Source organism: Falco cherrug, chromosome 3 (genome assembly GCF_023634085.1).
Source record: "Falco cherrug isolate bFalChe1 chromosome 3, bFalChe1.pri, whole genome shotgun sequence".
Classification (NCBI taxonomy): domain Eukaryota; kingdom Metazoa; phylum Chordata; class Aves; order Falconiformes; family Falconidae; genus Falco; species Falco cherrug.
Genome location: NC_073699.1, coordinates 54,900,279 through 54,916,502, shown reverse-complemented (window position 1 = coordinate 54,916,502; position 16,224 = coordinate 54,900,279). Strand labels below are relative to the sequence as shown.

At 45.5% G+C, this 16,224-nt stretch overlaps 1 protein-coding gene across 3 annotated transcripts in view; it reads right to left on the bottom strand.

Moving 5' to 3' along the window:
• CDH2 (cadherin 2) overlaps positions 1–15,992 on the bottom strand; it is a 119,993-nt gene extending 104,001 nt beyond the window's left edge. Inside the window, exons 1-2 of one of the 3 annotated variants that reach the window (XM_055705330.1) lie at positions 15,267–15,992; positions 4,475–4,586 (exon numbers count right to left, since the gene is read on the bottom strand). In XM_055705330.1, coding sequence (XP_055561305.1) covers positions 4,475–4,586; positions 15,267–15,341 — 187 coding nt within the window. In that variant the 5' untranslated portion in view covers positions 15,342–15,992. Of the gene's footprint in view, positions 1–4,474; positions 4,587–14,049; positions 14,498–14,820; positions 14,940–15,266 lie in introns of those variants that run through there. The other 2 variants (XM_055705331.1, XM_055705332.1) reach the window with 2 other exon arrangements.
• Between the last annotated feature and the right edge of the window lie 232 nt (positions 15,993–16,224).

The window sequence follows — 16,224 nt, the reverse complement described above, 5'->3', positions numbered from 1 at the left end:
ATATTAAATGTGTGAACATCTTCTTGGTCAGTATTTTAAGAAGTAACTTCTCAAGAAAGCATCAAGTGAGGTTCAAATTATTCTGCAGCTACTTGAGAGGACCATAAAGTGCCTGTATGTGAGGGATCAATGCACAAAACACAACAAAATTAAAGCTTTCATTTATAAACCATAAAGAAAACCTAGCTGCGTGTTTCATTTTTGGATTCATACTAGTGTAAGAACCTACAAAGAAGACGTGAAATCATACAGGGAGAAAATTAGAAGGGCCAAAGCCCAACTGGAACTTCATCTGGCTACTGCCACTAAAGACAATAAAAAATTGCTTCTACAAATACATTAGCAACAAAAGGAGGGCTAAAGAAGACCTCCGTTCTTTAATGGATGCAAGGGGAAACATAGTGACAAAGGATAAGAAAAAGGATGAGCTATCTAATGCCGCCTTTGCCTCAGGCCTTAACAGTAGGACTGGTTGTTCTTCAGGTACCCAGCCCCTTGAGCTGGAACACAGGGATGGGGAGAAGAATGAAGCTCTCATAATCCAAAGGGAAATGGTCAGTGACCTGCTACGCCACTTAGACACAAGCCTATGGGGCCGGACGGGACCCACCCAAGGGTCCTGAGGCAGCTGGCAGAAGTGCTCACTGAGCGACTCTCAACCATCTGTCAGCAGCCCTGGCTGACCGGGGAGGTGCCAGTTGACTGGAGATTAGCAAATGCGACACCCATGTAAAAGAAGGGCCGGAAGGAGCGTCCAGGCAACTACAAGCCTGTCATTCTGACCTCGGCACTGGGGAAGGTTATGGAGCAGATCCTCTTGAGTGCCATCACACGGCAAGTACAGGACAACCAGGGAGGGGATCAGGCCCAGTCAGCACAGGTCCTCCTTGACTAACCTGATCTCCTTCTGTGACAACATGACCCACTCAGTTGACGAGAGAAAGGCTGTGGCTGTTGTCTACCTGGATCTTAGAAAAGCCTTTGACACTGTTTCCCATGGCATTCTCCTGGAGAAACCGGCTGCTCATGGCTTGGATGGCTGTACTCTTCTCTGGGTTAAAAACTGGCTGAATGACTGAGCTCAAAGAGTGCTGGTGAACAGAGATCCGTCCAGTTGGCAGCCAGTCACAAGTGGTGTTCCCCAGGGCTCAGTACTGGGGCCAGTCCTGTTTAGTATCTTTAACAATGACCTGGACGAGGGCACCCTCAGGAAGTTTGCAGATGACACCAGGTTGGCCAGGAGCGTTGATCTGCTGTAGGGCAGGAAGATTCTGCAGAGGGATCCAGACAGGCTGATCGATTGTTCAAGACCACTTGTGTGAGGTTCAACAAGCAGCAGTACTGGGTCCTGTGCCTGGGTCACAACAAACCCCATGCAATGCTACAGGCTTGGGGAAGAGTGACTGGAAAGATCACCAGTGGGAAGGGGCCTGGGGGTGCTGGTCAAATGCCAGGCGAGTATGAGGCAGCAGTGTGCTCAGGTGGCCAAGAGGGCCAATGGCATCCTGGCTTGTATCCAAAACAGCGGGGCCAGCAGAACAAGGGAGGCGATTGTCCCCCTGTGCTCAGCACTGGTGAGGCTGCACCTCGAATGCTGGGTTCACTTTTTGGCCCCTCACTACAGGAAAGACATTGAGGTGCTGGAGCGTGTCCAGAGAAAAGCAACAAAGCTGGTGAAGGGTCTAGAGCACAAGTCTTATTATGAGGAGCGGCTGAGGGAACTGGGGTTGTTTAGCCTTGAGAAAAGGGGGCTGAGGGGAGACCTTATCACTCTCTACCTGAAACGACCTGAACGGAAGTTCCAACAAGGTGGATGTCAGTCTCTTCTCCCAAGCAGCAAGCAGTAGGACAAGAGCAAATGGCCTCAAGTTGTGACAGGGGAGGTTTAGATTGGATATGAGGAAAAGTGTCTTCACTGAGAGGCTTGTCAAGCATTGGAACGGGTTGCCCAGGGAGGTGGTTGAGTCACCAGCCCCGCAAGTATTTAAGAGATGTGTAGATGTGGCACTTGGGGCCATGGTTTAGTGGTGGACTTTGCAGCGCTAGGTTAACGGTTTGACACGATGATCTTAAAGGTCTTAACCTAATTGATTCTATACAGTTAGACAGGCAAGGCTACTGAGTTCAGAATCAGGCCCATGGTTATCCCTAAGAAGCGAATGTCATGCAACTATACTTAACTTGCAGCGTCATCTAAATCCAGTTTAAGAACCAGAAAATAGGCTTTTGACAACAATAGTATTTCAAAATGACAGTGTAATTAAATTTAAGTCAAAGCTATGCAATGATGGACTGTATGTTTATGTGTAACCAGCAAATTATATGCTTTTAAGCGTGTCAGAATTTTCAAAAGAATTAACCAGTGCAGTAATTCAGCTGAGAAAATGGTGGTAGGAAAAAAACTCCCCCAGGTCATTTTTCAACCAGCTGATCTGATGTGCTACCTACTGTATGCCTCATACAGTTTTTCCAATTCCTACTTCCCTAAAATGCCATGTGTTTTAATACCATCCAAGGACAAACCAATAGTCACGCTTCACTCACTTCTGAGAAGCAAGCAAAGGCAGTGCGTGAATATGAGTAACAAGAAAGTCAGTCTGCCATCCTATATTACTAGTTCAGACTCAGTTAAGTCTGGTCAGACATTATCATGCATGAGCAATGCCAACAGAGAATTAGTGGGCAGTCCACTGTGGTTTCTAGGATGTGGAGGAAAAATAAGCGGGGAGAAATTGCAGAAAAGGTCTGGATTGAATGAAGAGCAAAGAGAACTTTCATAAGACAGGGCAGATCTCAAAAATGGTGTGATCTCCATTTTAAAATGAACTGACAGCATAATTAACCAGTAACAAACACGTGGTGGTTTCTAAGCAGCACCTCTGGAAGGCACTTACCTGCTATGCTCTGTCCTTGTTTCTACCCCTCTCTCCAGGTTTGTGCATCACCTACCAAAGGAGTTCCCCATGCCAATGGAGGCTACTGCAGGAGTCTATAATAGAGTCACCTATTAACTCCCATTTAGTGGGGAAGTGAGGCAAATTCTCTTCTTTATTATTTTTTCAATTGGCAGAACGTTTACTTTAATACATGAATTTCTAAGCTATCCTTTAATAAAAGAAGAGTCTGTGGTGGTAGAATGTACTTCCTTGAAACTGAACAGAAAAAGCTTTAATAACTCATGTTTAAATACACTAAAGCTAATCAATTCATCCTGCATTCAAGTTTCTATTACACTTCTAAAAAAGCACAAAACAGGTCTGTAAAATATAATTAGGGTGAGACTGCTACATACAGCATGTAAAATCAAGACTACAGCTTTCACTTCATTTGTTTTGCAGACTCATTAGAATTTTTTTCATTTAAATGTCTTGATCTATGTAACCACATTTATATGTGAAAGAAACAACAAATTAAATTAAATTAGTCCTTATTTAAGATGTATTTGAAACCACCTAAAACTGATGTTCTTAGTCAGTTCCACAATTTCCAAATCAGATGGGGGGGGGGGGGGGGGGGGAGGGATAAATTTTGTTAGCAGTTCAGAAAACAGCCAAATTAATGTACATTTTAAAAAAATATTCTACTTCCACAAACTTGTATGCTGGAATTTAACTAGCTGGAAAATCTAATAAAGATTCAGAGTGTGTGTGTCTCTGTCCTACAGATGACTACTCTATCCCTAATAAAGAAAGACATAAAAAGAGCAATGAACCGAATTCCCAACCTGGTGGTCCTGGGGGCAGATGTACTGACTGCAGTGCATCCCTGGCGGAGTCAAGGGCTTGCACTCACCAAGCACGCTGTGAGCTGGGGAGCTGGCCGTACTCAGCCTGGGCACCGTGCCATTCAGATGCAGGTAGGTGCCAGGATGAGAGAGCAGCACAGTCCACAAGACAGCACTGGCACTGTCCTGCCTCTCCTCACAGAGCCCCCAATACTGTGGTCACCCCATCGAGGGCTGCCTGTCCCACTGTCTTGCCTTCCATAGGTGTCTCTCCCCAGGTTGCCAGGAAACAGCAGTAAAGGAACTATCTCTGCATTAATATGAGTGCTAGGACTGGGTGTAAGTGCAGTACTTCTACAGGAGTTGTAAAGCAGAAGGGAAATTTTCTTCAACTCATCATTCATACACAGGCTTTAAGTATAGACTGACGGCATGCATACCATCAGTGGTAATAAGAAACATCAGCGTGAATGCTGTGCTGAGAAAGAGAATTCGTGGACAATCACTGGAAGGTTCACAATGCTCAGCATTTTCAAATCATGGTCAACAGAGGTGCATGTGGTAATGCCAAGAGATTTTCCAAGTCCTATGACAGTAATCAAAGAATAATCACAGAGCAGCTGACGTTCTGTCCTGCAAAGAGTTTGTGCCCTGTTTAAGGATAAAAATGCTCCAGAGCGAGTTATGGCTACAACCAGAAGAAATAAATTAAAATAATAAATAATATCTAGACATGTTTTCTAACCATACCGTTGAGAAGAGGCTGTCCTCCATGTACAGTCCTTGACACCACTGCACTGTGAACATCTTCAGAAAATCCGGTCTTGCATGACATATCTTCACAGGTTGCTTTTATTGGTGCCTGAAATGCAAGACAAAATTTATGTAATACTCACAACCATCATTCACCAGAGAAACATTCCAGCTGGCACATACTCCATTTTGCTGCTGTCTTGTACAAGCAGCATCTTTGTTTCTGAACGACTGCAATTAGGACCGCAAGGGCAAAGGGTTAATCTTTCTGATAACTGGAATGGAAGGAACAAATCCCACTTGTCTGGTAAGATCTAAATAATACACAATCTCAATTCTTCTGACAACTGAACATTTCCACTAAAGCAGTCATCGAGACTGAAAGAAAATCATAGGGGGAACAAAAACATTCCTTCCTCTGGAAATAAATGTTGCACAAAACCCAGTGGCAACTTTTTCATAGCCAGATTACTTGAGACTAATTACTTCAACCGCTGATTTAAAATGCTTTATTTAGAGTATTTCTATGTGAGGCTGCACCAGAACAAGTAAACCAAGATAAAATGCTACATTTGCAGTAACTTAGCAGAACTTATATTTGCCTTAGCATTCAAAGAGAAACCATATAAAGCCAAATGCTTCCAATGCAATCTCCTTCTATTTCAAAGGGATGTTAAGTTAAAAGGATATTATTAAATTTGCACAAGGGAAGAACTGTTTGTTCTCTCAGTTGTTCAGAAATTTTCTCCTCAAATCACATTCTTGAAGAATTGCATAAATGTCTTTGTATTAAGAAATATAATAAAGCATTTGGAAACTTGTTTGTTCTGTAGTGTTCCATGTTCAGAAAATATTTCTGACAGCTAAGCCCGTTTCCAGGACAGTTCATTGTCTAGTTGAAAAAAAAATTAATTCAATTTTCTGTGCAAAGGACTAAGATTTCTTTTCAGTGGATTGTTTTTGCTTCATTTTAGTGCTGCACAAGACATTAGCCCACCTTACATCTGGTTAAATGACTATACAAGGTAAAAAAACCCTTTCACGCTGCAAAAAGGCAGAGAGGCCGGCTCCCACGCCAGCCTGGGCTGAGACACATCCAGGAAATGGCAAGAGTTCTCCCACAATCTCAAACACACCTACAAGCCAAGGAAAGGCCTATTCATGTGCATGCCTAGATGTAGTATATGGTCTTTTGACAGCGTAAGCAGCTGTGCTGCTATAGCATACCTAAACCTGATCAAGACTTAGATTTCCCTTTTTACTTTCCCAGATAGGCTTCCATCAAGCAGACCTACTCAAGGCCACGTAAGCACATCAGCATACACTCGATAAAGCAAGCCCTACAGGAAAAAGAAAAAAAAAAAAGTATGAAGAGGAGATTATATTATACCCATTTACCACAGTAACCTCAGGGAAAGAGAGCATTAGAGCAGAGATGGGACAGAAGCATCTCAGACCACAACGGTTTCCTCAGGGAAGGGAGATCGGGCAGAAATATAATCTCTCCACTGACACACATGGCCAAGCTCAGCATACCAAACCCTGTCAGAATAACTTTACCACTAATACGAGGAGGCATTTGTTGCACTTACACCAGCATGGTCCTAACTAAGCAACTCAACACTGACACTAGCAAAAAAACCCCCAATAATAATAATAAAAAAATACTCAAATTTACTGTCTAACTACTAAGTTAAAACACTATCCAGGCAAGCACCCAGTAAGAACAGGCAATTATCAAGTGTCAGGTTAACTTAAACTGTGATGTGGATTTAATTGTGAGTTAAGTACTACACGGGTATCTCACCTGTGTACAATTACTTATGTACTTTAAAATGTTTATGTAAGGAGAAAGCAAACATAAACCAACACTTTAAGCTACTATGTTACCTGCAAAGCTGAAACTTGGATCTGTAGCTAAACCCCAAAAGCTCATCTACACACTGAGTTTTTAAGATAAAACAATGGTAAATAAAAAATAATTATGATTCCAGTTGCCACTTTCCTCAGCTTTAGAACTCAAATCACAGGTTTGATAAGGTTTCCATAATTTGCAAGAAAAATAGTAAGCATAATTTAAACTACTGTACAAAAGGTGACCTCAAAGCAAATGGAGCGGGGTGGAGAGCCTTTCATGGTACCCTGGGCAGACAGCTGAGGAGATAGCAGGATTTTTAGCAGGTCTGTACTGATGTGCCCGGGAATCTTTCAGCTTTTTCAGATCTATATGTACTAAACAGCTCTTATAAACTGAAACAATGTCCACTGAAACAAAGGCTGGGGGGACATGAATAGAGAGCCTTCTTCATTCTTTCATTTGCAGTCATCAATTTTATCTGGACACAAAAGACTGTACTCTGCTCTCGAAAAACAGCCCTTTGTAAAGATTGTTTGAGAATAAAAACACAAGGGAAGGAAGAATTCAAATTTTCAACAATTCTTAATCACCCTATGTTAAGCATTTTGAATTAAGTAGAAGTTGTAGCTTCAGACACGCTGGGTCATATCAAGTTCAGCCTAAGAGTACTGCAAGACTTAAACCATTTTAAGCAAAAGAGGATGCTGAAATATTTTTATCCCCTTATCTGGGGCAAAAGGGGAAAGCTAGTGAAGATTATGGGGCATATAATTGTAAATTACAGGCTTTGTGTAATTAGTACAATGCCCAAGACTATTTCAAACATAAGATAATATTACTTGTACATTCATCTACAGAAGGACACTACTTAAAAAACTATCTTTTAAGATGGAAAGCAATTACCTTAGCTCGTACCTATATAAAACCTACTTAATGGAGTTAGAAAGCTTTGAACAAGCTCAGCACTTGGAAAATTCTCCTCTCAAGTACTAACAGACTTTGCTAAAGCAAAATAGGGTTACTACTGGAAAACTATTCTGCTTTCCTCAGCCTTTATAGCTTATTTAGTCATTTTTAACTACAAAAGAGTAATAAGCATTATCATCTCCAGATGCTAAGGAGCTAACACCGAGTCAAACAGTGTGTCAGATCATGCATATAAACTCAGTAGTGTAGATCTCAGATTAAATGCAATAGGCAAACTGCAATTATGAAGCAATATGATGTAAATTAGAAGTCTTCTGTCAAAGTTATTATTCAATCAATTAAAAGAACTAGCTGTTTCGATATACTTACGGCAGTTAAGCCTGCAGTTTTCATACCCTGCTCCTCAGTTACTTTAGTTTCATATCTAGCTATCTGAGTGGTTTGATTTCAAGGTTGTATTCCTGCTGAGAATCTCAACTTCATAAATCTAAAGGACCTGTGTTTACATTACATCTTTACATTTGTCTTCCAATAATATAGGCCTCATGCTTGTGAAAGGACTGTAAATTAAAACAAGAATAAAGACACACAGGATTGCTGCACTAGTGCTGGCAGTTCTGGACTATTACCCCTTTGCAATGTCCATACTTTTTAGAAATTAGCCACATCTAGAATTAAATTCTGTAAAGAAACATCTATTTAAAAAAATGGAAGCTCGCCACATGACTGTAGAAGTAATTTTGTGTCACAACACGCATCCTAGATTTGCAGAATTGGGCTCTCAAACAAGGCTGATCTTTTTCTCTCTGCATATGCCATACACCACTGGAGTTCATTAGTAGCTATTAATCTGAAATATCAAAGCCTCTGCTTTTCCACTGTTAGCATCTGCATGTACTACAACATCACATTTCTTAATACTGATTGTACCAAAACGCAAGGGAAGATGTTTTTGAAAGACTGCTTTCTTTTATATTCAATGTAGCTTACTCCTATAGGAAAATAAGCCTAGGTATTAAAATGAGAAACAGAGCGGTATGTATCAGAGAAAATACCATACTATGCAGTTATAATTGGACATAGTACAGCTGCTAGTCGCCAAGTCCAGCCAATTCACAGGGTGTTGTTGTGCAAAGCTCAAAACATCTGACAATTATATGTATGACAGAGCAGGAATAGGGTATTTGAGCTCTCCTTCCTTAATAACCAACACTAATTTGCAATTATGACAGCAATATTCAACTTAAGCACAGAGGACAGAAACATTTGTGACTGTTTAACTGGGTGTTTCTTCATTAATTTAAAGGCCAAGATGGTACCCAATACTCATTCACAACTTAAGTATCTCTACGGATTGTTCTATCCATTTTTAGTTTTGTGTATATACATCATCTGGCACAGTGGGATATGCTGTTCAAGGTAGGTCTTATGTTATGACAAGATTCTAGTTACTACCATAAGGCAAATGAAAGATGCTCTGCAGGATGTTAGACATATCTCTGAAATGCTTTAGATGCTAAACTTGAAAACATTCAGCAATTCTTTCTTTCTTTCTCTGACTTGCTACAATACCAGGAAAGCTGCAACAGTTTATACCCTCACGGTACTCAGTACTCCAGCAAATGTAGTCAAGTACAATTTGTTTTCAACTGGAGATTGCAACTGGAGAAAAAGAAAAGTGCCTTTCATTCAAATTGTTCTGGAAGCCAAAAGCTTCCAAAGTGGGTGCCAGGATACATCCTCCCAGAGGTCATTCAGTTACACCAGAAAGGGCTTTCATTATGCCATCTTCACTTCTAATTAGTGCTCTACTTCATGAACCAGGAGATTTTAGATCAGAAAATCCAGCTTCTTAAACCAATAGTTAAAGCTTTCAAACACTTTCCCAAAATAACAGAATCTCCAAATTTTGTGCTATCGTCTAGTTTAAAATTAGTTGCCTTAAACCACCACTGGTTACCACAGATTATGATAACTTTACAAATTACAGTCTCACAAACTGGGTTCGTAGCCTATTCTGTTAACCCCAACTGAGAGACCACGTTCATTTGCTTCATTAAACACTATACATTTATTTGGTATATCCCTCCCACTCAGCACAATGCCATAACCCAGCTTGGACTTTCCCCTTCCCTCAAGTAGGTGGATATGGAGTGCTGCATCTTCCAAGACATGTGGTTATCCAGACAGGCCACAGCGCCTATCACAGGAGGACAGCTTAAAATTTCAACTGCAATAATAAAAGCAAATGAAATTTTGTAAGTCTAAGTCAAACTTTTAATATAAATATATATATTAAAAAAAAAAAATCAGCCCTATGTTTGACTATACATTCTCATTTCTCCAAGACAGAAAACTATCTCTCTCTGATTTGATAATAGCTATTGTATTGCTCATGTTGAAGATCTCTGCCCACAAAGACTGTTTCTAATGCATACAGGAGGATGCTGCATTTTTTCCCAGCCTTCAGGGAAGGCCTTGCAAGGCCTATCTGGAAGAACTCTTTTGGAGTATCACAAAATTTTAACTATGTCTTCAGCTGCTGGGCGATAATTATATGCTAATTATAAGGAATGGAGCAGTCCCTAGAGGAGTCTGTTAGTAAAAATATATTTTTTAAATATGTCAAGGAGTGCCTAGAGGAGAGGATAAACGTGCCTTTTGGAAACATGATATTTAATTAAATACACGAATACTGACTAAAACCAAATAGTTTAAGTGAAACATTGAAAAGATTTGGCAGCAATATAACTTCCATCTTGGAAGCTGCTGATCCCGTATCTGTTTGCATAAGCCATTTAAAAATAGAAAGCCTAATTTCCCTTTTTTATTCAGACAGAGCTCCCATGATCTTTCAGGGAGAACTGCAGGATCAAATCAAATGATGAATCACACAGACTTGGTTACACATCTCTCCAGGTGAACAGCAGCATGGCCCAACACCCAGGCGAAAAAGGTCCCTCTCAGGTCACTCACAAACTACAAATGCAGCACTTTAGCAAAATACAAATCCTTCAAAAACTTGTTCTTCAATAAAGTACACCACCTTTTTTTCCCTCTCAAGACTGAACCTCTACATGTGCCAGTATTAACCTGGCCAACCAGTAAATCTTAGTTCAGTGGTAGGTGAGGAGAAGTGCTATCTTAACTACCATCGCTATTGCAAGAGATGTTAAGTATTCATTCTGCTTTCATTACTCTCCACCCTGATATGTCCCATTGCATCTTATGCACAACTAGAGCCACTGGGTTAGTGAAAGTACACCAGCTATTCAGTAAGGTTCTTCCTATGCTCTACAACAAAAAGCAATTTAAAATAAAAATGCCAGGGACCAATAAAGGTTGTGTAGTCTTGAGGGGACAGGTTTGTGTTCTGTATGTGTACATTGTTTCAAAGAAATTAAATTCTTATCCTAATGGGAGTGCTGGTGAACTACTAAAACTACTGCAAGTTTTCTAAACTGTTTTTGTTAACCTAAAAAAAAACATTTACAAAGACAGTGAGAGGCAGAAAGAGAGTTTAACTGGCAAATGATCCTCTTACTCAGGCAAGAAAAGCCATTCAACAGTTCCTGCTCCTTACGACACAATCAAAAGTCCCTTACACAAGACTGTACTGAGTAAAAATAACTTTACTCACAGCTTCCTCAAGCTATTTTTAAATGTACACATGCACTTCTGTCACAATTAAAGTGTCTTATGTGCTACAGTGCTCAGTTGTTAAAACTAACAAATGAAATTATTGACATAAAAGCATAGATGAAACTAAGATGGGGCATGACAGGGCTCTTCCAGTGATGTTTCTGGGAGCTCCTTCAACTTCTGGGAGCAGAAAGAAAAACAGTAGTTGGGAAGACTTTGTATTACACATACTTAACTAGATGCAGTTAAAAAATATCATCATTTTGGCCAATATTTCAAAAACTGGTATCAAAAAAGTATACAATCATCTTTCTAGCACATTAGGCTACATGCCTACCTAGCAGTATTACCAATGAAGAGAGACAGCAGTAGAAGGCTTTCTAGAAAGCACATAACATTTATTGAAAATACATAAATTGACAAAACAAGAATATATACCTTGTTACATAAGCACCACATATAATTCTGAGCTTGTTACAATATCTGCTCAGATAATATGAACTTGTTTAATACACAAAATTATCTCCCATTTTGTCAACCAACGATTTACATTCCAAAAATTCATTGTCGATCTACACTACCTTATCTGTCCTACAATAGATGTAAAAAGCAGTTTAAACAAAAAAAAAAACACAAAAAACCAGTCTCTTCACAATTCTCAGTTCTGCAATTATCTGAATTTTGAGGATGTGTCAGTGGCATCACTATCACCTAAACCAGACAGACTAGATCCTAGAGAGCGCTCTACTGCAATATCCTGCCATATTTAACTTTTCAGATAGATTCTTTGCAAACAAAGCAAAACCAGAAAAGGAAGATCTAAATCCAAAAAGGCTGAGCCACTCAGATAACTGCCCTGTTCTGGGTCTTATGAAACATGTTATAAAATGCATCCAATTGACTCTCAAAGGAGTTAATGATGTTGGGAGTCTGATTTGTTAAAAGGAGACACACTGAAACTCACATTTGTGCTTATACAATTATGTATTTACTGTATGACTTAAAGTAGACTGATTTAAAAAAAATAAAATTGAAGACACAGCTGCATTATGAGAGACAGAAGATGCACCCACAACAGATCTCACTGCCACTTCTACACAAAGCCACATTAATATGCCTCACCCCAATTCTGCCAGAAACTACTGTAGGGGGTGGGTACTAGAGGGGTACAGCTGGCAAGAAATGCCATTGCTGGATTCTCAGCAGAGACAGCTTAACAGGAGTGTCATTTAGGGTAGTAGCTTTATCACCTGGATACATTCACTAAGACCTGGAATACAACCAAAACAGCATGCGGAGGGTAATAACTTACATCCTCTGTCATCGTAATTCGAATTCACACTAGTCACCCAGGCATGAAAGGCTCCAAAACTGTTGTATTGTTTACTTCTTTCTGATTTAGAAATTGACAACAGCCACAGAGTGATCCAATCATCTTATACATTTAAAGAAATTATTCCCTTTTCGAGCAAGAAATTTCTGCTCCCCTTTCCAGTTCATTTCTAATTAACAGCAGTTTCATTCCTGTAAACTCATGCTAGCTCTCCCATTCCTCTTTCAATCCTGTTGTTACCCCAGTTCCAAAAACTGGAACTGTTGTTTTGGCCCAAAAACCAAGCCTTGCTCCCTTTATCCTCTCTTCTCTCAGTTTCTTTCACATAATGCTTCCAGACTCATACTGATCTGTTAACCGCCAAAATAAAGTGCAGTTTTCATTCTCCTCCATCTCATGCAGGGTACATATTGCCAAAAATCTAAAGCCTTATTTCCTGTACACAAACAGCACCCACAGATCTGCCTTAAAACCTGCTTCCAGTTACAATATTTCAAGTAATTCCATTATGACGGCTTTTCTACATCACTGATGAATAACGAAGCGATCAATAACTCCAGAATAAGGGTAAATAGCTCTTGTGTTGCACAGATGAAAAACTAAGTAGTAAGGTTCAACATTTCAAAAGAACCTGGTACAGATAGCCTCCTACAAAACATAAGTAGTACATATGATGATGGGGCGGGGGGGAAGTTAGCACTGCACCTAGCTTGTGAAGGTTCTTTGCAGTATGCATGAAAGAAGGGGGGGGGGGAGCAAATTTTAAAATGAAAGTGTTGTACAGGCACAGGTCTATAAATCTGATTTCATACCCAAGTTCCAATTTTGTTACACACTATTAAAAAGCAACTCTAACCTGATTTAATGGATACCCAAACAAGGGGGAAATTGAATTCCCCAACCGTATCGTGCCAGTGACACTGAGTGATACATAAAAGCAATACAGCTAGTTCCTGTACTTAATTCATAGCGTGTGCTTCAATTTCAAACCTGCCCTGGGTAGAAAAAAAGATGGAATAAAAGGTTACTGCAGAATTTGTGCTTTAAAGATTTATTGAGATAGGAAGACTAAACAGAGCTGAAAGCATGTATAATAAACAGCACAGGACTTGGGGAAAAAAAAAAAAAAAGGAAGCAAGCTGCATGTACAGATCTGCCGAGATACTACCATTTACAGAAAAAAAAAAAAAAAAAGCAAAACCCAAACCGAACGAAGAATCAACCAGTACATAAATAATAATTTAAAAAAAACAATCACCAACCCAACAGCCTGTAAGTGGCACATCACAAGTTTCTGAACAGGGTGGCTGCTTTCATAAGACGCTCATGCCCAGCCGGACACTCCTGTGTCACGCCAGCCAGCCCGCCCCGTGTCCTTTTCAGACTCCAGGGAAAATGCCCGGCTGCCGTGGAGCAGCGCTTCAGCACCTCGCTCGCCTGGCGCAAGTCATCACCCCCGCGAGTGGCTCAGAAACTGCGGGGAAGGACCCGGCCGCCCGGGGACCCCGTGAGGGGCCCGGCTGTCAGAGAGGGGGACGAGGAGCCGGGAGGACGAGCGGGCTCCTCCTGCCCCGCTGCGGCGGCGCGGGCGGGGGCAGCGGGTGCGCTGCACCATGGACAGTGGCTGCGCCCGCCGCCTCCCCCTGCCCTGCGCCAGCCGCTGCAGGCACGGCGGGAGGGCGCCGCGGCCGCCCCGGACCCCCGGCCCCGCCGCCGGCCTCGCCTCAGCCCGCTCCCCGGCCCGCCAGAAATGCCCCGACCGTAAATACCATTAAGAGGCGATGATCTGCGCCATCTGTTCCTCGGACTTACCGCCCTCTCCACCCCCGGTGTCGCGCCGGATACGAGCTCAGCGAGCACAAAGCGGGAGGGGACCCCACCGCCGCGCTGCGCTCCCCACCCACCCCCAGCCTCCGCTCGGGGACCCCCCGGCTCCGCGCTCCCTCCGGACGCCCCGCGCCGCCGGCGGGGACCCAGCGCAACCACCGCCCCGCAGGCGCTGCCCTCGCTGCCCCAACTGGGATCCATTTTGTCATCTCCCCGTCCTCCTCCCCGCCGGCGTCCCGTCAGTCCCGTCTCGCCCCAGACGCCCCCTCGCAGGGGCGCCGGCCCGCAGATCCCTGCTTTCTGCACGGACAGAGCCCCCCGCCCCGGGGCACCTCGGCCGGCGCTGCCCTGCGTCCCGGACTGCCCGCCCGGGACCCCGCCGCTCGCGGCGGGCGAGGAGCGAGCCCGGGCCGCCCCGGCGAGCCCGCCGGGGGGAGGCAGCAGCAGGACTTTGATAATAATAAATTAAACACTTCGGAGCCCGAGCCAGTCCCAGTGGAAATTCCCGTTAACGGCAGGGGGTGGGGAAGCCCGGCGCCCAGGCGGAGGCTGATTAAATTCTTCCCGGGAAGGGATTAGCGGGCACGGGAGCCGGGGGTAGCCACGGCGCGGCCCGCAGGGGCCCCCAGCCGCCTGAGGAGGGGCGCGGGGGCTGCCCCCTGCCCGGCATCTCGCTGGCACCCCCTTCCCACGCGGGGCGCAGGGGGCGATGCCCGCTCCGTCCCCGCACTCCGACACTTCGTCCCCCGCGCTCACCGTGGGGCCGAGGTCCCGTCCTTCTGCCGGCCGAGCGGATACCGGGCAGCCTCCCCCGGCACCTGCTCTCCCAGCAGCGAGGGCGGGAACCTGCGTCCCCTCAGCGGCGGCGCCGCCACCCCTCGAGGCCCGGGAACCCCCCTCTCCCTCTCCGCCAGCCCGGGGCACAAGCGCCCCCCCCCCCCCCCCCCCCCCGCAGCCCAGCGGCGGGGCAGTCCCCGAGCAGGTGGCTCCGCGCGAGCGGCCACAAGCCACCCCGGGGCAACCCGGGCGCGGAGGCGGCGGCGGCGAATGCAGCCCTCCCCTAGCCCCCTCCCCGAGACCCCCACCTCGGCGGCGGAGCCTTCCCCCCCCCCCCCCGGTTCTCCCGCCTTCCCCGGGCACCGCCGCCCGCAGGGGGAACAAAGAGACGCAGCCCGGCCCCGCTCCCCGCCGGCGGTGCTTACCTGCTGCAGGGCCGCCAGCAGCATCAGCGCCAGCGGCGGCAGGATCCGCGGCGGCGCTCCCGCTACCCGGCACATGGAGGCGAGGAGGGGCGGCGGCAGGGCGGCCCCCGGCAGTTCCGGAGCGCGGCTGGAGCCCGCTGAGCGGGGCGAGGGGAGCACCGGCGAAGAGTCGGGCAGCGGCAGCTGCCGGGGGCTGCGGACGGCGTCTGCCCCCGCCTGCCGGAGCCGGTTGCCGCTCTAGCTCATGGGCAGCGATGCAGCGGGGGAAAAGAGAGACGGAGAGAGAGAGGGGCGGAGGATGGGTGAAACTCAGCTCTGGGTCAGGCTGCTTTTCTCTCTGCCGAGCCCCCTCCGCGGTGCAGAGGGTGGGCAGGGAAGAGGAGGAGGAGGATGGGCGAACAAAAGGCTGGGCGATAAGAAAGAAGCAGTCGCTGCTGCTGCTGCGAGGCCGGTGCGGCGGCTCCCCTCAGCTGGCTGCCTTCCCCACGCCTGGACCGTGCCCGCCTCTCTCCTCCCGCCGGTGCCTCCCAGCGAGCTCGGGCAGGCGGCTCCTCTTAGCGCCTCAGCCCGGGCACGCCAGCACCGCCGCTGCTCCGGCCCCAGCCCTGCTGCATGCTCGCCCCGCACTTTCTCTCTCCCTCTTTCTTCTCCTCCCTCCACCCCTCCCCCTGCAGGCAAAACCCTCCGCTGAAGCACAATGATAACAATACCCCAGCAGCCTCTGCCTGCCGTGCGTGTGTGTATGCGCTCGCCCCGTGCCTGCCTGCCTCCCTGCCTGCTGCTGGCAGCTCCCCCTCCGCCTCCCGTCGCACCCTGTCGGCCGCACGGCCAATGGGAACGGCACGGCAAGGCCGGGGATTGCCGCCGCCTGCGAATAGTGCTGCCGCTCCTCGGTCCCCAGAGAGCCGGCGCTGGGGGCAGCGAGGCAGCGGGCAACGCCAATTCACCCTGCAATCCA